Genomic DNA, 15,718 nt, shown 5'->3' with positions numbered 1-15,718 from the left:
CGGTCCATTTTTCAAAAGTTTGTGCGGTCCGATAGGCCAACCCAGCCCGTATTTCAATATTATAGTTTTAATTTTATAAAAAGAGATGTAATAGATAAATACAACATAACATAAGTAAAGAGTCATCATAAACGAGTGATGTTTAAAATATTTATCCATAAATATTATGAATACCACAAAAACATTCATATAAAAGTACAAAATAACTTAATATTATCACCAATACTTATCAAATTTTCTCTTCATCTCACAACTATTTCCTTGATCACATCATCTTGAAAATATATATTCATCCTTTTTAACTTTTCTTTATCATTTGAAAACACATTTATGCAATCATATCTTATCTAAATCTTTTTTCCCCAAAATTTACCAAAATCTTTTTTTAGTGGGCCAGTCTGAATCCCGACACAGCCCATGAAAAACATAAGCCTGATGGGCTGGTCCAAAAAGACAGGATCGTGTTTTTTGAAGATATTTTACGACCTAACTCGTGCCAAATTGTTGGACTTATGGGCCGATCCCATTTTGACAGCTCTACTCGCTATCTCTGCAACAATAGACAATACTTGATTACAAACTTACATGAAATTATATTGACTTTCACACACTACTAAAATTACTAACATGAAATTATATTTCTTATATTAAATAGGTACCAACGATGAACGAACAGCTTTTGACATTCATACAGAATAAAATTACATTCCAATTATAAAAATATTTGATAGTGAACGACATTAATTAAATTCAACTAAAGATACTAGAGAATCATCACTCACCTAAATGATGAAAGACTTCAACTCTAAATCTCTCTAGTTCCATAAACACACAAACCCTTAACATGTAACAACAAATTTCATCCAAGCTCATAAGATAAAGCAACCTAGCACATGCTTCTCTATTTATGTATAGCTTGCATTCTTTGAGCAGCAACAGCAACACAATTTCAGTATCCAAATTACAAAGCGACAGAAAAAATAGAGAAGAAGCAAAACAATCAACCCTCCCCAAAAATATCCATAACCAATTATGAAATTAGAAATTACACCATCAAATGAACCCAATATCATCCATATAGAAATAATATATGCCCCTGCTAAGAAAATCACTGAAACACCGGTTATTACTCTGAGCAACCATATAACAAACCTATTACCAAGTCCAGATATCAACAACAAGATTATTGTCGAAGAAGCCGAGAAAGATATGGTACATAGTAATATGAAAGCTTCATATTTAAGTTTTTCGCTCGCAGCAAGTACTGAAGTACCAGCGTTACATGTTTCGTTTTTTGGACATCCTTGCGCGCTATCTGTGTTTTCTTGCCAAACACCTCCTGGTGGGTTTATTGCAATTTGAAAAGTTACAGATGCAATAACTGTTGCTACCACCATAAGTGAACCTCTCATTTGTTCCATCCAATTTCCTCTTTTGTTTTGATACCCTGTGAATAAATGTGCTCCATTCTGATTCGCAACACCCTCCATTTTCTTCTATGTTTTTTTTCTATGCTAGTAATCTTCTTTTATAATGATAAGTAGACCATTGGGATTGGGTCAACATGACTTAGAATTTTTCACATGGGTCAGAAGAATCAATTAGGGGCAAAAATTTAAAATGAGATATCATATCATTAGTATGGCTGGATGTAAATGGTCCACACATAATTATCAGCCCCTAAAATACTTCAAGAATTTAACTTGTATAACATTGTAATTTTATTGTATGTATTTATAAAAAATTATGGAAGTTAATTTATGCTATAAATTGTATGAATAGAAAAGCAAGAGAGAATTTTCTTATTGATGTCCAGTAGTAATGTAAATGAATAAGTCAAAATAAACTACACTTAAAAACATGATTTTTTCTTTACCCACCTCCCTATGGGGGTCACCCCCAGCGAAAACCCCATTTTACCCCGCTTCGGAAATGCATTTCCGAAAATTTTTTTTTTTCTAAATTTTTCTAGAATTCGGAAGTGCATTTCCGAAAAAATCCCAAAAATTGGGATTTTGACTAATTCGGAAATGCATCTCCGAAACAACAAAAAAAATCTAAAAAAATCCCAAAAATTAATTTTAGGATATTAATTAATTCAATTATCATAAATTTGATATAATTTATGAGTAATGAATAATAATAATTATATATTTTGATATAATTTATGAGTTATGAATAATAATTATTATATATTTCTATTTTGATTCATATTTTAAAATTTAAAATAATTTTAATTAAAATAATTAAAATAATTTCACTTACAAAATGAGTTATAATTTTTTATTTATATATTTATATATTTATATATTTATAATAATTATTATATATTTATATATTTACAAAAATAATTAAAAAAAATGAGTGTTTTAATTTATATATTTATATATTTATATAGTAATTATAATAATTATTATATATTTATAAAAATTATTATATATTTATATAATAATCATTATATATTAATTATAAATATATTTATACATTTATATAATAATTATAAAAATTAAAACAATGAGTGTTTTAATTTATAATATATATATTATATTTATATTTATATATTATATTTAATTTTAAATAATTCAAAATTTACTTATGAAATTAAGATGTTTTTGATTTATATAAGTTAGTAAAATAATTTTTAACTTTAAAATTGTTTAGGAAATTTTTTACCTATTAATTGTATTGATTCACCTTGATTTTATACCTATTAATTGTATTGATTCACCTTGATTTTAATTTTTTAATAATTATTGAATTCTTTCGGAAGTGTATATCCGAAACATTCCAAGACCAATTTGGTTTTGGAATATTTTGGAAGTGTATATCCGAAGACACCCCCTCCCAAAAAAAATTAGGAAGTGTATATGCGAAGACACCCCCTCCCAAAAAAAGGTGTTTTCGGAAATGCATTTCCGAAAACCCAAAAAAGGGGTGTTTTCGGAAATGCATCTCCGAAAACACCTTTTTTTCGTATTTTCGGAAGTGTATTTCCGAAATAAGACAAATTTTGAAAAATAAATAAGTGTATTTTGGGTTTTTCACCAGAGGTGACCAAGAAAAGAGGGAGGTGGGTAAAGAAATTTCAAAAACATTCGGTAAGATCTTTTTCGGCATAGTTAAAAAGAAGTATCTAAGAAAAAGACATGTGTATTGTAACTTTTAGATTCACAAATTTGTGGTCACAAATTTGTTTTTCTAGTTATATACAATATTTGTGATCTGTACATGTAAAGTTAATAAACAACAAAACCGATTAACTTGTTGTTTGTTGCCTATGGTTGATGTGATTTGTTGTCTGCCCATCGGTCATTTAAATGCGTCACTGAGAGACGTACTAGTTATTTGCATTCTGTGGTGTTAACATTTTTCATATCAATATATAAATATGAATATGATAATATGGTGAGAATTATTATAATAATAAATTTGTTGACAAAGATACTTATGAATGATATTAGAGTAATGCTATTCTTACACCATATTTATACACCAATACTTACACCAAACACTGTTCAACGTATTTATACGGTGAACAATGTTTTTTAAAATAAAATAATAATATTTATAATTTATTTTTTAAATTACGAACAACACTGTTCATGTACGGACGTGCATTAACCAACCTTATTACTGCATTAATCAAGTTTTTATACTGCAATAATCAAGTTTGATGACTGCTAAAAAATGTTTTTAATACTTGAATGTTGCATTAGCCAACTTCATTACTGCATTACTCAAGTTTTTATACTGCATTAACCAAGTTTGGTGACTGCTAAAAATTATTTTTAATACCTGGATGTTGCATTAACCAACTTCATTACTGCATTAACCATGTTTTTACACTGCATTAACCAAATTTGAGTAATGCTATTTTATTTTTTTATTTCTAATAAGCAATGATATATATATATATATATATATATATATATATATATATATATATATATATATATATATATATATATATATATATATATATATATATATATATATATATATATATATATATATATATATATATATATATATATAATAAGGAGTACAAACTGTACTCGAAGAAAACAAGTACAACCAATCGAGATTTCCTACACTAGATCCAAACCAAGAGATTAGTTACAAATTACAATACTCTAATGGTGTATGAAATCATTCATACCAATTACACAAGACTTTCTTCTTCGATCCAATCCCCAACCACCACCATGTATGCATTTTTATCTTATGGACAGCTTTGCCTACATCTAGAATACCGTTCTTGAAGATAATAGTATTCCTTTGGTTCCATATACACCAACAGGTAGCTAACCAAAAGGCGGCAACTCTATTTTTGTCACAATAACCCTGCAACTTATACAGCATACAAACAAAGTGTGAAACACACCCATTACCTTGAATGCTGCCTATCCCCAGCCAATTATACACCATATCCCAAACTTTTATGATCACATGGCAAGATAAAAACATATGATTACTATCCTCAATATGCAGAAAGCAGAAAACACATACACATTCGACGTCCTCCTGCAGAATTCCTATATCAACCAGCAATTCCTTTGTTGGCAATCTGTTTAACACCAAACGCCAGTCAAAAATTCTAACCTTTGAAGGAACACTTGTCTTCCAAATCTTCCTTAAAGCCTCCAAGGAATCAACATCCTTCGACTCCGCTAGAAAACGGTTGTTTTCACGCTATATGAGAATATATTGGGAAGAAGTTGAGAAATTAGAAAGCATTTACTCACGTTGGATGGAAGTTTTTCATAAGTGATATTGTAGTTATTATTCTATTTTATTATTGAAAAAATTGTAGTTAGGAGTATATTTGGAAATGTAAAAAAGAGCCGAACTAAAAAGGTATATCTCCTTTATGTATTGTTATAGAATAGAAAATATGTCAACGTTACGTATGAATTAAGAACAATTTGTAATTGTTGAAAAAATAGAATATGAAATAAATTATATGAAATATATTTTTAAAATAATAAAACATCAAATACACAGGAAAAACAAGATAATAGAGAATACACAAATGAATATAATCACTACTAAAAAGTTCGCTTTTAGTGACCGGAAAATTTTGGTCACTGTAGTGACCGAATTAGCCACCAAAATTTTATATTCATGAGAAAATTTTAAGAGGTCACTAAATCAGTCACTAAAATAAATCAGCCACCGATTTAGAGACCAAAATTTTGTGACCGCAATTTTGGTCACTATAGTGACCGAATTAGCCACCAAAATTTAATATTCATGAGCCAATTTTAAGTGGTCACTAAATCGGTCACAACAAATATTTTTATATACAATTTAATTTTTATATATAAATTAGAGACCGAAATTTCGGTCACTAATATTTTTTATTTTCTTTTTCTATTTTTAATCCTCTTTATTATTTTACTATTTCCTTTCCATTTTTTTAAAGATTTTAATTCTTTTTCAAATTTAAATTTTTATTAAAATTTTTATATTTTTATTGTTTTAACATATAATATATTTAAAAAAAAAACTATATGTATATATGTTTAAATATAAAATATAACAATAGTTGTTAAGTGGTATAGTGGCAAGTTGTTATTTAAATACACGGAGGTCACAAGTTTGATTCCTAGGTATCATAATTTTTAATTTTATGTTATGAAAAAGAACACTAAAATCGGTCTCTAAAATCGGTCACTGAATTCGGTCACAAATTCGGTCTCTAAATTTCGGTCACTAAATTTGTCGCAAAAGCTTAGCGACTAGTACATTTTCAACCGAAAAGTAATGGTCGCTAAATCGGTCTCTAAACATTTTAGTGACCGATTTTTAAGCTTTTTCGGTCTCTAATTCGGTCACTAAAAGCGAATTTTCTAGTAGTGAATGTTATAAAAAAATTGTTAACCAATCAAATAATCTTTACAAACCGAATTCGATTTCATTTTTTAAAAATACTAAAAACCAAATCAAAACAAACCGATGGAGATATCATAGGATCATTTTTTTAATAAAAAATGGTCCAAAAAAACCAATTACATTATCACTATACCAAATAAGACCTTAGGCAGTGCTTATTTGGACCTCATGCAGCACTTTTAAGCGTTGTCTATTCTAGTGCTGCTATAGGTATAAACAATGCTTTTTTTAATGTAAAAGCTCTGGCTTAAGTGCACTTTACACATTACTTTTTGTTAAAAGCGTAGGCTTAAGTGCACTTTAGGCTGCGCTTCATGTTAAAAACGTTGGCTTAATTGCACTTTATGCAGCGCTTCCTATTAAAAGCAATGGCTTAAGTGAATTTTAGGCAATACTTTATGTCAAAAGTGTTAGCTTAAATGAACTTTAGTCAATGTTAGATGCGCTGGCTTAGATGCACTTTAGGCAGCATTTTCTATTAAAAATGCTAGTTTAAGTATACTCTAGACTACGGGTTTTTGTTTAAAAATGCTGACGTAAGCCCTCTTTAGGCAGCACTTTCTGATAAAAGCGCCGGCGTAAGTTCTTTTTAGTTTCAATATCAAATTTTTCTCTTCTATTCAAATATCATAAATTCTACAATTCTCACAATCATAGATCAATATTATATCGTGATCAACAATAACCACAAGTGAACTAACTTGAATTTGCATAAATTTCCTAATCTCTATAATACAAATTCAAAATTACATATATGGAGAATAATGATAACCTATATTTATTTAAAATTATATAATCTCCATGATATATTGAAGTATAATTCATTCCTTTTAGATAATACAGTATGTAATTACTTCAATAATGTCTTCTTTCAAATCTTTATTTTTATATACATTGCACATAAGATATTAATGTGATCAATCCGCTTATGTCATATATATATATATATATATATATATATATATATATATATATATATATATATATATATCATATTTATTATATTTCAATCAACCTTTGAGTGAGCAATCATCATATGTGATAAAGAAATTTTGAAACTAGTGAGTATCATATATATATATATATATATATATATATATATATATATATATATATATATATATATATATATATATATATATATATAATTTGAAAATTTTGGCCTATGCATATTTTCAATGGTTGCATTTAAAGTGGTGGGATATTTTTTTTTGAAAGTAAGCCAAAATTACACTCATATATTATATTAGTATGATATTTTTTTTGAAAAACCTATTAATTATTCTTTAAATTCTAGGATCACAAATGATAACTTACAAACTTCTCTAAATAACTATTATATGACTTATCTGTACTCATTCCAATCCTCCTTAATTTCATTCAATTTATATTTCGAGTAAGAAAAACCTGAAATCATCAAAGTACTGCATATTACCTATCAAGTTTTCTTTGAAAAATAAACGTATCAGCTGAGTTGTCATATATACATATATTATATAATTAATTAACTTAATTATTAGCTTAAAAATTAAATGTATAAGTTAAAGTGAAAGGTCAGTGTTACATACTGTCAAAGTAAAAAAAGAAAAAGCATCTGCTACACTGTCACAATGAAAAGAAAAGACAATAAAAAAATATTGTGATATGAAATGTACTTTAATAATCTGACATGTTGAGACTTCGAGTACATAAAGAAGTAATGCATATACATAAAGAAGTAACGTATATACATAAAGAAGTAACCCTTACCCATCATATATACTGCTCTGAATATCTGAGTAGTATCACTTCCAAATCTCACATCACATTGTCCTCGCCGCTTTACCCATCCACTCCCCACACAGTGTCACTTACCCGTGAGTGAAACGATTGCATGCATAGAGTTTTCATAATTACTCCTTTCTTAGGATAAAATATATTATTCAAAAAATAATTTAAATTTAGGTACCACGTTAACCAAATCGTTTAGTTACATATAGAGTAATAATGAATAAGAAAATTAAATTAATTATTAATCAATAATTCATTCAAGAGTAGATCACATTTATTATAATTATATGAATGTTTATGTTATTTTTCTTAATATATTTTCTTCAACTGTCTAATAAAATAAATTTTTGTATTGTGGTCAACTACACTAAAACCTCCTCTCTAATCTAAGATAAATTGTTCCTCTCCTTATTAAAAATGGATTAAAATAATGCTTATACTAATATTAAATCATCATGGTATATAATTTTCAATCTCTTCTTTATGGATCACTACATATAAAAATCAATCAAATAAATGAAATCATAACTAAAATTTACAAAATCATTAAAGTTTTCTTGGATGTAAAAATTAATCTTTTCTACACAAAGTAAAAAATTGATAAGAAAAAAGTATAACTTATAAATTAAAAAAAAAAGGATCATCCACTCATAATATCATCACCATTTTCTTCTATTTTCCAAAATAGTTTAGGTTTTGTGTGTTGTTATAGATCTATCATCCCCTTTGCATCAATATTCTAAATCACTTTCCACACTTTCCATAGCCTTCAATTCTCTCGGCCTCTGCATTCAAAACCCAAAAATCAAATTAAAAAAACAAATAAAAAAGGTTTTTAACCTTTAAAATACTAAAACACAACACCATTAACCATTTACCTTGTTGTTACTTTTCTTCTCCCTAACTTCATATCTTTCTTGACACATATTTGTCATATACTCGGCCGCAGGAGTCAGAACAACCATGTCGGAATTCCTATACACGAATTTTTTCATCAAAATTAGAAATAACATATAGAAAAATAACATAAATAAAAATAACATATTTGATCTTATGTTTTCACAAACACTGTTGATGTTGTTTTACTACCCGTTTTCGTGTTCTTTTCGATAGATCTATGTTGAAACATATTTTGTTAATGTTTTGAATATTAAAAACTATTTTATCAAAGAAACTCCAAAGTTATTTCATCATCTAATCAATCTAAACATTTCAATTAACATTGTGTTTCAAGACTTAACTATCAAAGAACAAAGCTTTCAATACATAAGTAATCCTCATAATCTATATAGTAAGTCTCAGCATCAGACTTAGAAGATACAAGAGTTACTCTCCCAGAAGAAAAAAGGAAAACGCATTGGGTTAGTTGGAGTGATGTGTGCTTACCGTTTGAGAAAGGTGGTCCTGGAATGAGAATAATGGAGGAATTTAATATGGCACTTCTGTACAAATGGAGATGGAGAATTTTGGAAGAGAATAACTCTTTATGGTTTCATTTGTTGAAGGCGCGTTATGGCGATGTAAAATTACAAGCGATTAAGGAGGGAGGAAAAAAAATAAATAAGAATTCTTGTTCGGTGTGGTGGGAGGACCTTTGCTCTTTAGGGAAAAACCTTCCCGAGGAAGTTTTTGCAAAGCATTGTTTATTTCGTTTGGAAAATGGTCATTTGACATCTTTTTGGCATTCTTATTGGCTTGAAGGAGGCTCTCTTAAGGAGCGGTTTCCGGCATTATACAATGTTTCTATTTTACAGGATGTTTCTGTTGCTTCGATGGGTGGATGGAGAAATGAATCGTGGTGGTGGAGTGATTTTGAAAGGCAGCCCGATGCTTTTCTCACCGCTGCAGCGTCGATACAGAACCTATAGCAGACGTTGTCGCTGCTGGATGTTATGGGAAACATCACCGATAATGTTCGGTGGTTGTTGTCTGAAGATGGATTTTATTCGGTTTCGTCGTGCTATACGGCGTTATGCTTGAGGTACGGGAATTTTGGTCCCTCCAATTGTTTTGATCATGCTATTAATTCAATTTAGAAAGTTGAAGTTCCTCTTAAAGTTAGAGCGTTTGGATGGAGATGTCTCCTTAATAGAATTTCTACCAAGGATTCTCTCATTCGTAGAGGAATCATTCCTTCTTCTTCGAATTTTCATTGTGTGTTTTGTGAAGATTTTTCCGAATCTCCGTATCACTCTCTTTTGGCTTGCCGCAATGTGGAATTAATTTGGAAGGAGATGGCGGATTGGTTGGGTTTTATTGAAGTTTGGTGATTGAATATTATTCTTGAATCTCTGATTCATGTAAAAGCAATCACAATTTACACTCTGTGTAAAGTATATTATTCTCACTTACCATTCCAATGGAATAGTGCAGAACTATATAATAAAGTTGTTACAAGAGATGGGCTAAACTAGTACAATCTTATTGGGCCTACACAATAGTTGGTTAACTAAGTTAACCCCCCTTATAACATATACTCTAACACCCCCCCTCAAACTGAACAGTAGTGCTTAGCATGAACAACTTTCAGTTTGTTTCGCAGATCTTGAAAAGCATTTGTGCCTAGAGGTTTGGTGAGGGTGTCGGCAATTTGTGTTGCAGCTGGGATATGTTGTATCTTCATATTTCCAGCTACTACTCTTTCTCTAACAAAGTGGATATCGAGCTCAATGTGCTTTGTTCTAGCATGCAGAACCGGATTGTGTGAAACCATCACTGCGCTGAGATTGTCGCATAACAGAACTGGAACATGAAATGGAATCCTGAGCTCATTAAGAAGAGATTCTAACCATGATAATTCAGCAGTAGAGTGAGCTAGAGCTCGATATTCAGCTTCAGTGCTTGAACGAGCTACAAGTGTCTGCTTCTTGGAACTCCAGGCAACGAGATTTGAACCAAAATAGAGGCACGATCCTGAGGTGGATCGTCTGTCATCTGGGTCGCTTGCCCAATCTGAGTCACTGTAAGCACGAATGGAAAATTTTGGAGCTGAGGCAGACGGTGATAGAAGCAGACCATACTGAAACGTGCCACTAAGATACCTAAGAAGCCTTCGAACCATAGCCCAATGAGTGTCCAGAGGGTTTGCCATGAATTGGCAAGCTTTATTTACACTATATGCGATGTCTGGTCTTGTTAGAGTAACATATTGTAGAGCTCCTACAATGGACCTGTATTGTTGAGGATCTGACATGAAATCAGTGCCATGTTTGCTCAATTTGCAAGTGCTAAGCATGGGAGTAGGTACTCCGTTGGCAGCTGACATATTTGCTCTTGCTAGAAGGTCTTGAATGTATTTTGACTGTGTCAATATCATAGAGCCATTGTTGCAGAAGAGAACTTCAATGCCAAGAAAGTACTTGGGTTTACCAAGTTTCTTCAGTGCAAACCTGCTGTGCAGTTTACTAATAAGATCATGTATGAGAGAAGAGCTGGAACCTGTAAGTAGAATATCATCTACATAGACCAGAGCATAAATAGTAACCCCTTGCTTATAGTACACAAATAATGAAGTGTCACATTTTGAAGAAGAAAAACCAAATTGAAGTAAAGCTTGAGTAAGCTTTTCATACCAGGCTCGTGGTGCTTGTTTAAGACCATAGATAGCCTTATTCAGTTTGCATACCATGTTCTTGTCACTACTCACAAAACCTGGAGGCTGTACCATATATACATCTTCTTTCAGACTACCATTCAGAAAAGCATTATTGATATCTATTTGTTGAATGTCCCATTTGTAGGTGATAGCTAGAGTAAGAATTACCCTGATAGTAGTTGGTTTTACAACAGGAGAGAATGTTTCAGTGTAATCAAACCCATGCTCCTGATGAAAACCTTTTGCTACCAACCTGGCTTTGTGTTTAAGTATAGAGCCATCTGCATTTTCTTTAATTTTGAATACCCATTTGCAGCCTACAGGGGTTCTGTCAGGTGGTAATTTAGTGAGTGTCCAAGTGTTATTGATCAGGAGAGCATTGTATTCATCTTTCATAGCTTGAAGCCATTCAGGTTTGGACATTGCTTGTTTAACACTAGTTGGTTCCACTTCTGTGTGAGCAAGAAGGGCTTTGGGTTTGGAATGCCCTGTCTTAGCTCTAGTGAGCATGGGGTGAGCATTCTCCACAAGAGGCTCTATAGCTCTACTGGACTTGATTGAGGGAGAGAGAGATGAAGTAGACACAGGGCTGACTGAAGCAGGGGGTGTCTTAGAAGTCTGTTGACTGGTTGTCAACTTGGGGATGTGAGGGGCATCAAGGGTTGAGTTACCTGAATTTTGGTTAGTTTGTAGATTTGTCTCACCTTGTGGTGATATATCTGTGGGATAGCCCTCTGAATAGTGCAGCACCTCTGGTGCATGGGGGTTTTTATTTTGATCCACAGAATTATTGTGTTCAGAGGGACTGAAGTTCTGGTTATTGTCCAGCAGTACATCTCCATATGCTGAGACAGTAGTACTGGTAGGTGTACTTTTGTTTGTAGACCTTAATGCAGTACTTTGGGCAGACTGACCAATGGCAAGACTGGGACTGGACTGGTCATGATGGCTAACCTGAGTTTGATTGCCAGCATCAATATTGATGTGTTGTTGCTCAGGGGTATCAGGTATAACCAAAGGTTCATAAGTGGTGTTTCTATTGGACTGTTGGACTGAAGACTGCTTGGGATTTTCAGTAGTGACATTAGTAGGAAAAGAGAGAGACAAGTTATTTGCTGGACTGACAGAGAGTTTTGATGAGTTAGAGCAGTTGGATGTGGGAAAAAGTTTAGAAAAGGGAAACTGTTGTTCATTGAAGGTTACATCTTTAGAGATAAAGATTTTTCCTTCCTTGCTAAGGCATTTGAATCCCTTATGTTGAGGTGACAGTCCTAGATATACACATTCTTGACTTCTCAACTCAAATTTGTGCTTATTGAAGGGCCTGAGTAGAGGGAAACAGGAACAGCCAAACACATGCATAGCTTTGTAGTCTGGTTGGGTGTTATATAAAGCATGGTATGGAGAGTTAGATGTAGGGAGAGCTGAGGTGGGTATCCTGTTTATGATATGAACAGCTGTAGAAAAACTATGGTCCCAGTATGTTAAGGGAATTGAAGCATGAGCAAGTATGGTTAAGCCCATTTCCACTATGTGCCTATGTTTCCTTTCAACAGACCCATTCTGGTGTGATGTATGAGGGCAAGTCAGTCTATGTGTGATGCCTAACTCAGTTAGGTATTTAGTGAATGGTCTATATTCTCCTCCAAAATCTGATTGAACAGATTTAATGGTGACTTTGAACTGTGTTTTGACAAATTGGTAAAACAGTTTGAAAGCATATAAAGCCTCTGACTTTTGTTTGAGGAAATACAGCCAGGTGTATCTTGTATGGGCATCTACAAAGGCTATATAGTATCTAAACCCAGACTTAGATGGATTAGGGGTAGGTCCCCACAGATCAGTATAGACCATGTCAAAGGCTTTGTGATAGATAGTATTAGTAAGTGGAGCATGTATTCTATGTGCTTTACCAATATGACAAGAATTACAAAACTCAAAACTTGATTTATTAGAAACATCAATATTACACAATTTGAGAACAGAAGCAACTGAGGAAAAATTAGCATGTCCTAGCCTATGGTGCCAGATAGTACTACTGCTACACTTATTTGGTGTGTGCATTTGTGAATGAGAAGCTACATAGGTATGTACTTTAGTACCAGTTGCAAGGCTTTTATTTGAGCTGGTTTGAGTTGCTGATTCCAACTGGAGCTGGGGGAAGCAGTAGAGACCACTAGCATCTAGGTTTCCTTCAACAAGTACTTGCTTAGAAGCCTGACATTTAATGTAGCACTTGTCAGCCAGAAATTCAAAATTGACATGATTATCTGCAGAAAACTTGGAGACAGATAAAAGATTCTTAGTTATAGAGGGGACATGTAGAATGTGTGACAGTTTGAGTTTGTGACTTGAATTAAATTGTGAGTGGAACTGAGAAGAACCTATAGACTTTATGGCTAGAGTTTGGCCATTGCCAACATACACACATTTTGAGCCATCATAGGGCTTTTTGTGTTGCAACAGAAATTCATGAGGAGTAAGATGGTGGGATGCACCTGAATCTGCAAACCAAGATTGAGACTCCAGTTCTGTTGGGAGAGAGTACTCTTGAGTGTATTCAGCTGGATGTCTTGTAGTTGCCATCATTGCCATTGCCTTTGACTTTTGAGCTCCTTCTTGTGTTGAGGCATGGTTTTGAGAGGAGTTGGTGTTAGTTCCTTGTGAGTTGTCTGAACTTTGAGGTGCAAAATTCTCATCGAACCTGTGCCAACAAGATAACACAGCATGGCCATATTTGCCGCAAAGTTGACAAGTAGGACGATTACCTGTGGTGCCAGTGCTGCTTCTGCCTCTGCCACGGCCACGGCCTCGAGTAAATCTTTGTCCTCTACCTCGATTGCCATAGGAACCTCTAAAACCTTCATCTCTTTGACCAGCTTGAGCTACATTAGCTGAGACTGTGGTGGCTGCTAGCTCTTGACGAAATTTGTCGAGTTGTGCTTCTTGCACATAGAGGAGAGCTTCGACATCACAAAGCGTTGGAGGAATAGGACACCCATACATCTGCATCACAAAGGGGCTGTATTCTTCCGGGAGGCCATTGAGGATGGAATCAATCTGATCTTGTTCAGTGATGACATCTCCTACTGCAAGTAACGAATTTGCAATGGCTTTGATACGTAGCACAAACTCAGTGATATTCTTGTTACCTTTCTTGGTTGATTTGAGTTCAACCCTCAATTGACGTACCCTAGCCTTCATCTGCGCATTGAAGTATTGATGAATGCGATCCCAAACTTCGAAGGCATGTTTGCAGGCAAGAACCCTAGGTAGAACTGCTTCAGAAATTGTGGATAGGAGCCATATGAACACAGCTTGATCTTGAACTATCCAAGCTTCATATTCTTCAGAAATCGTATCTGTCATACGATCTTGATCCGTTTTGTACTTCTGTGGAATCTGAGGATTGACAACGAGCTTATGCATCTTCTGAGTGAGAATAACTCCTTCTACTTGCTGATTCCAGAGTAGGTAGTTGTTTTCTTGGAGTTTGATTGACAATTTTGGTCCAAACATATTGCTTGTTTTGGTGGAAGCAAAGATGGTGGAGACTTCTGTATCTTTGACACCGGATCCATCACTTTCAGAGGACGCCATTGATGAACCTTGATGCGCACCAAATCTTGAACGCAGAGAGAGCTTCGAGGTGAAGACGACGACGTGGTGATGAATCACTGATAGCGGAAGCGAATTAGATCGGAACACGCGAATGATACCATATTGAAGTTTGGTGATTGAATATTATTCTTGAATCTCTGATTCATGTAAAAGCAATCACAATTTACACTCTGTGTAAAGTATATTATTCTCACTTACCATTCCAATGGAATAGTGCAGAACTATATAATAAAGTTGTTACAAGAGATGGGCTAAACTAGTACAATCTTATTGGGCCTACACAATAGTTGGTTAACTAAGTTAACCCCCCTTATAACATATACTCTAACAGGTTTGAAGCTAACCAAGTCTCGTGATCTAAAAAAAAGTTGTTGTAGGTGGAGTTGCAATAGTGGTAATTTGAGGATCAAGAATAGTAAAGCAAGAAGAATTTGGTTGGCCAGCATTTGGAGACTTTGGTTAAGCCGGAATGGTATCATCTTTAAGGGTCATGGTTGGAATGCTAGAGATGTCGTATGGGATTGTAAAGCTTTGTTATGGAGGTGGTCTTATATAGGGAAAATTTCTCATTCCAATTATAACTTTTATGAGTTTTGCAAAAACCCTTTGCAATACTTAGGATAGGTTTTATTTGGTGAGCAATTTTTATTTGTAGGGCTAGTCTTTTAGATCCTCTTTTGTAATCGTGTTTTGACTTTCGGTTCTTTAATACAACTTGATTAAAAATAAATAAATTGATTAAATATTTGCATGAGAAAATAAGGGGTGGAGTACTAACTATAGTCAATATTAAAAAATAGCTATGAATTATATTGTAAAACTTGAAAGTTTCTCCCA

General features: G+C 32.9%; 1 protein-coding gene across 1 annotated transcript; it reads right to left on the bottom strand.

Annotated features, from left to right (window-relative positions):
* Positions 1-479: 479 nt before the first annotated feature.
* LOC131623305 (uncharacterized) lies at positions 480-1,490 on the bottom strand. Its single transcript, XM_058894303.1, has 2 exons — positions 1,160-1,490; positions 480-550 (listed from the first exon to the last, which is right to left on the bottom strand). The coding sequence occupies exons 1-2, from the start codon at positions 1,488-1,490 to the stop codon at positions 480-482; spliced, it is 402 nt and encodes a 133-aa protein (XP_058750286.1).
* Between the last annotated feature and the right edge of the window lie 14,228 nt (positions 1,491-15,718).

The sequence above is a fragment of the Vicia villosa genome, unplaced genomic scaffold (genome assembly GCF_029867415.1).
Source record: "Vicia villosa cultivar HV-30 ecotype Madison, WI unplaced genomic scaffold, Vvil1.0 ctg.000060F_1_1, whole genome shotgun sequence".
NCBI lineage: Eukaryota > Viridiplantae > Streptophyta > Magnoliopsida > Fabales > Fabaceae > Vicia > Vicia villosa.
Note: the sequence above shows the minus strand (reverse complement) of the source record. Positions and strands in the feature narration are given on the sequence as shown.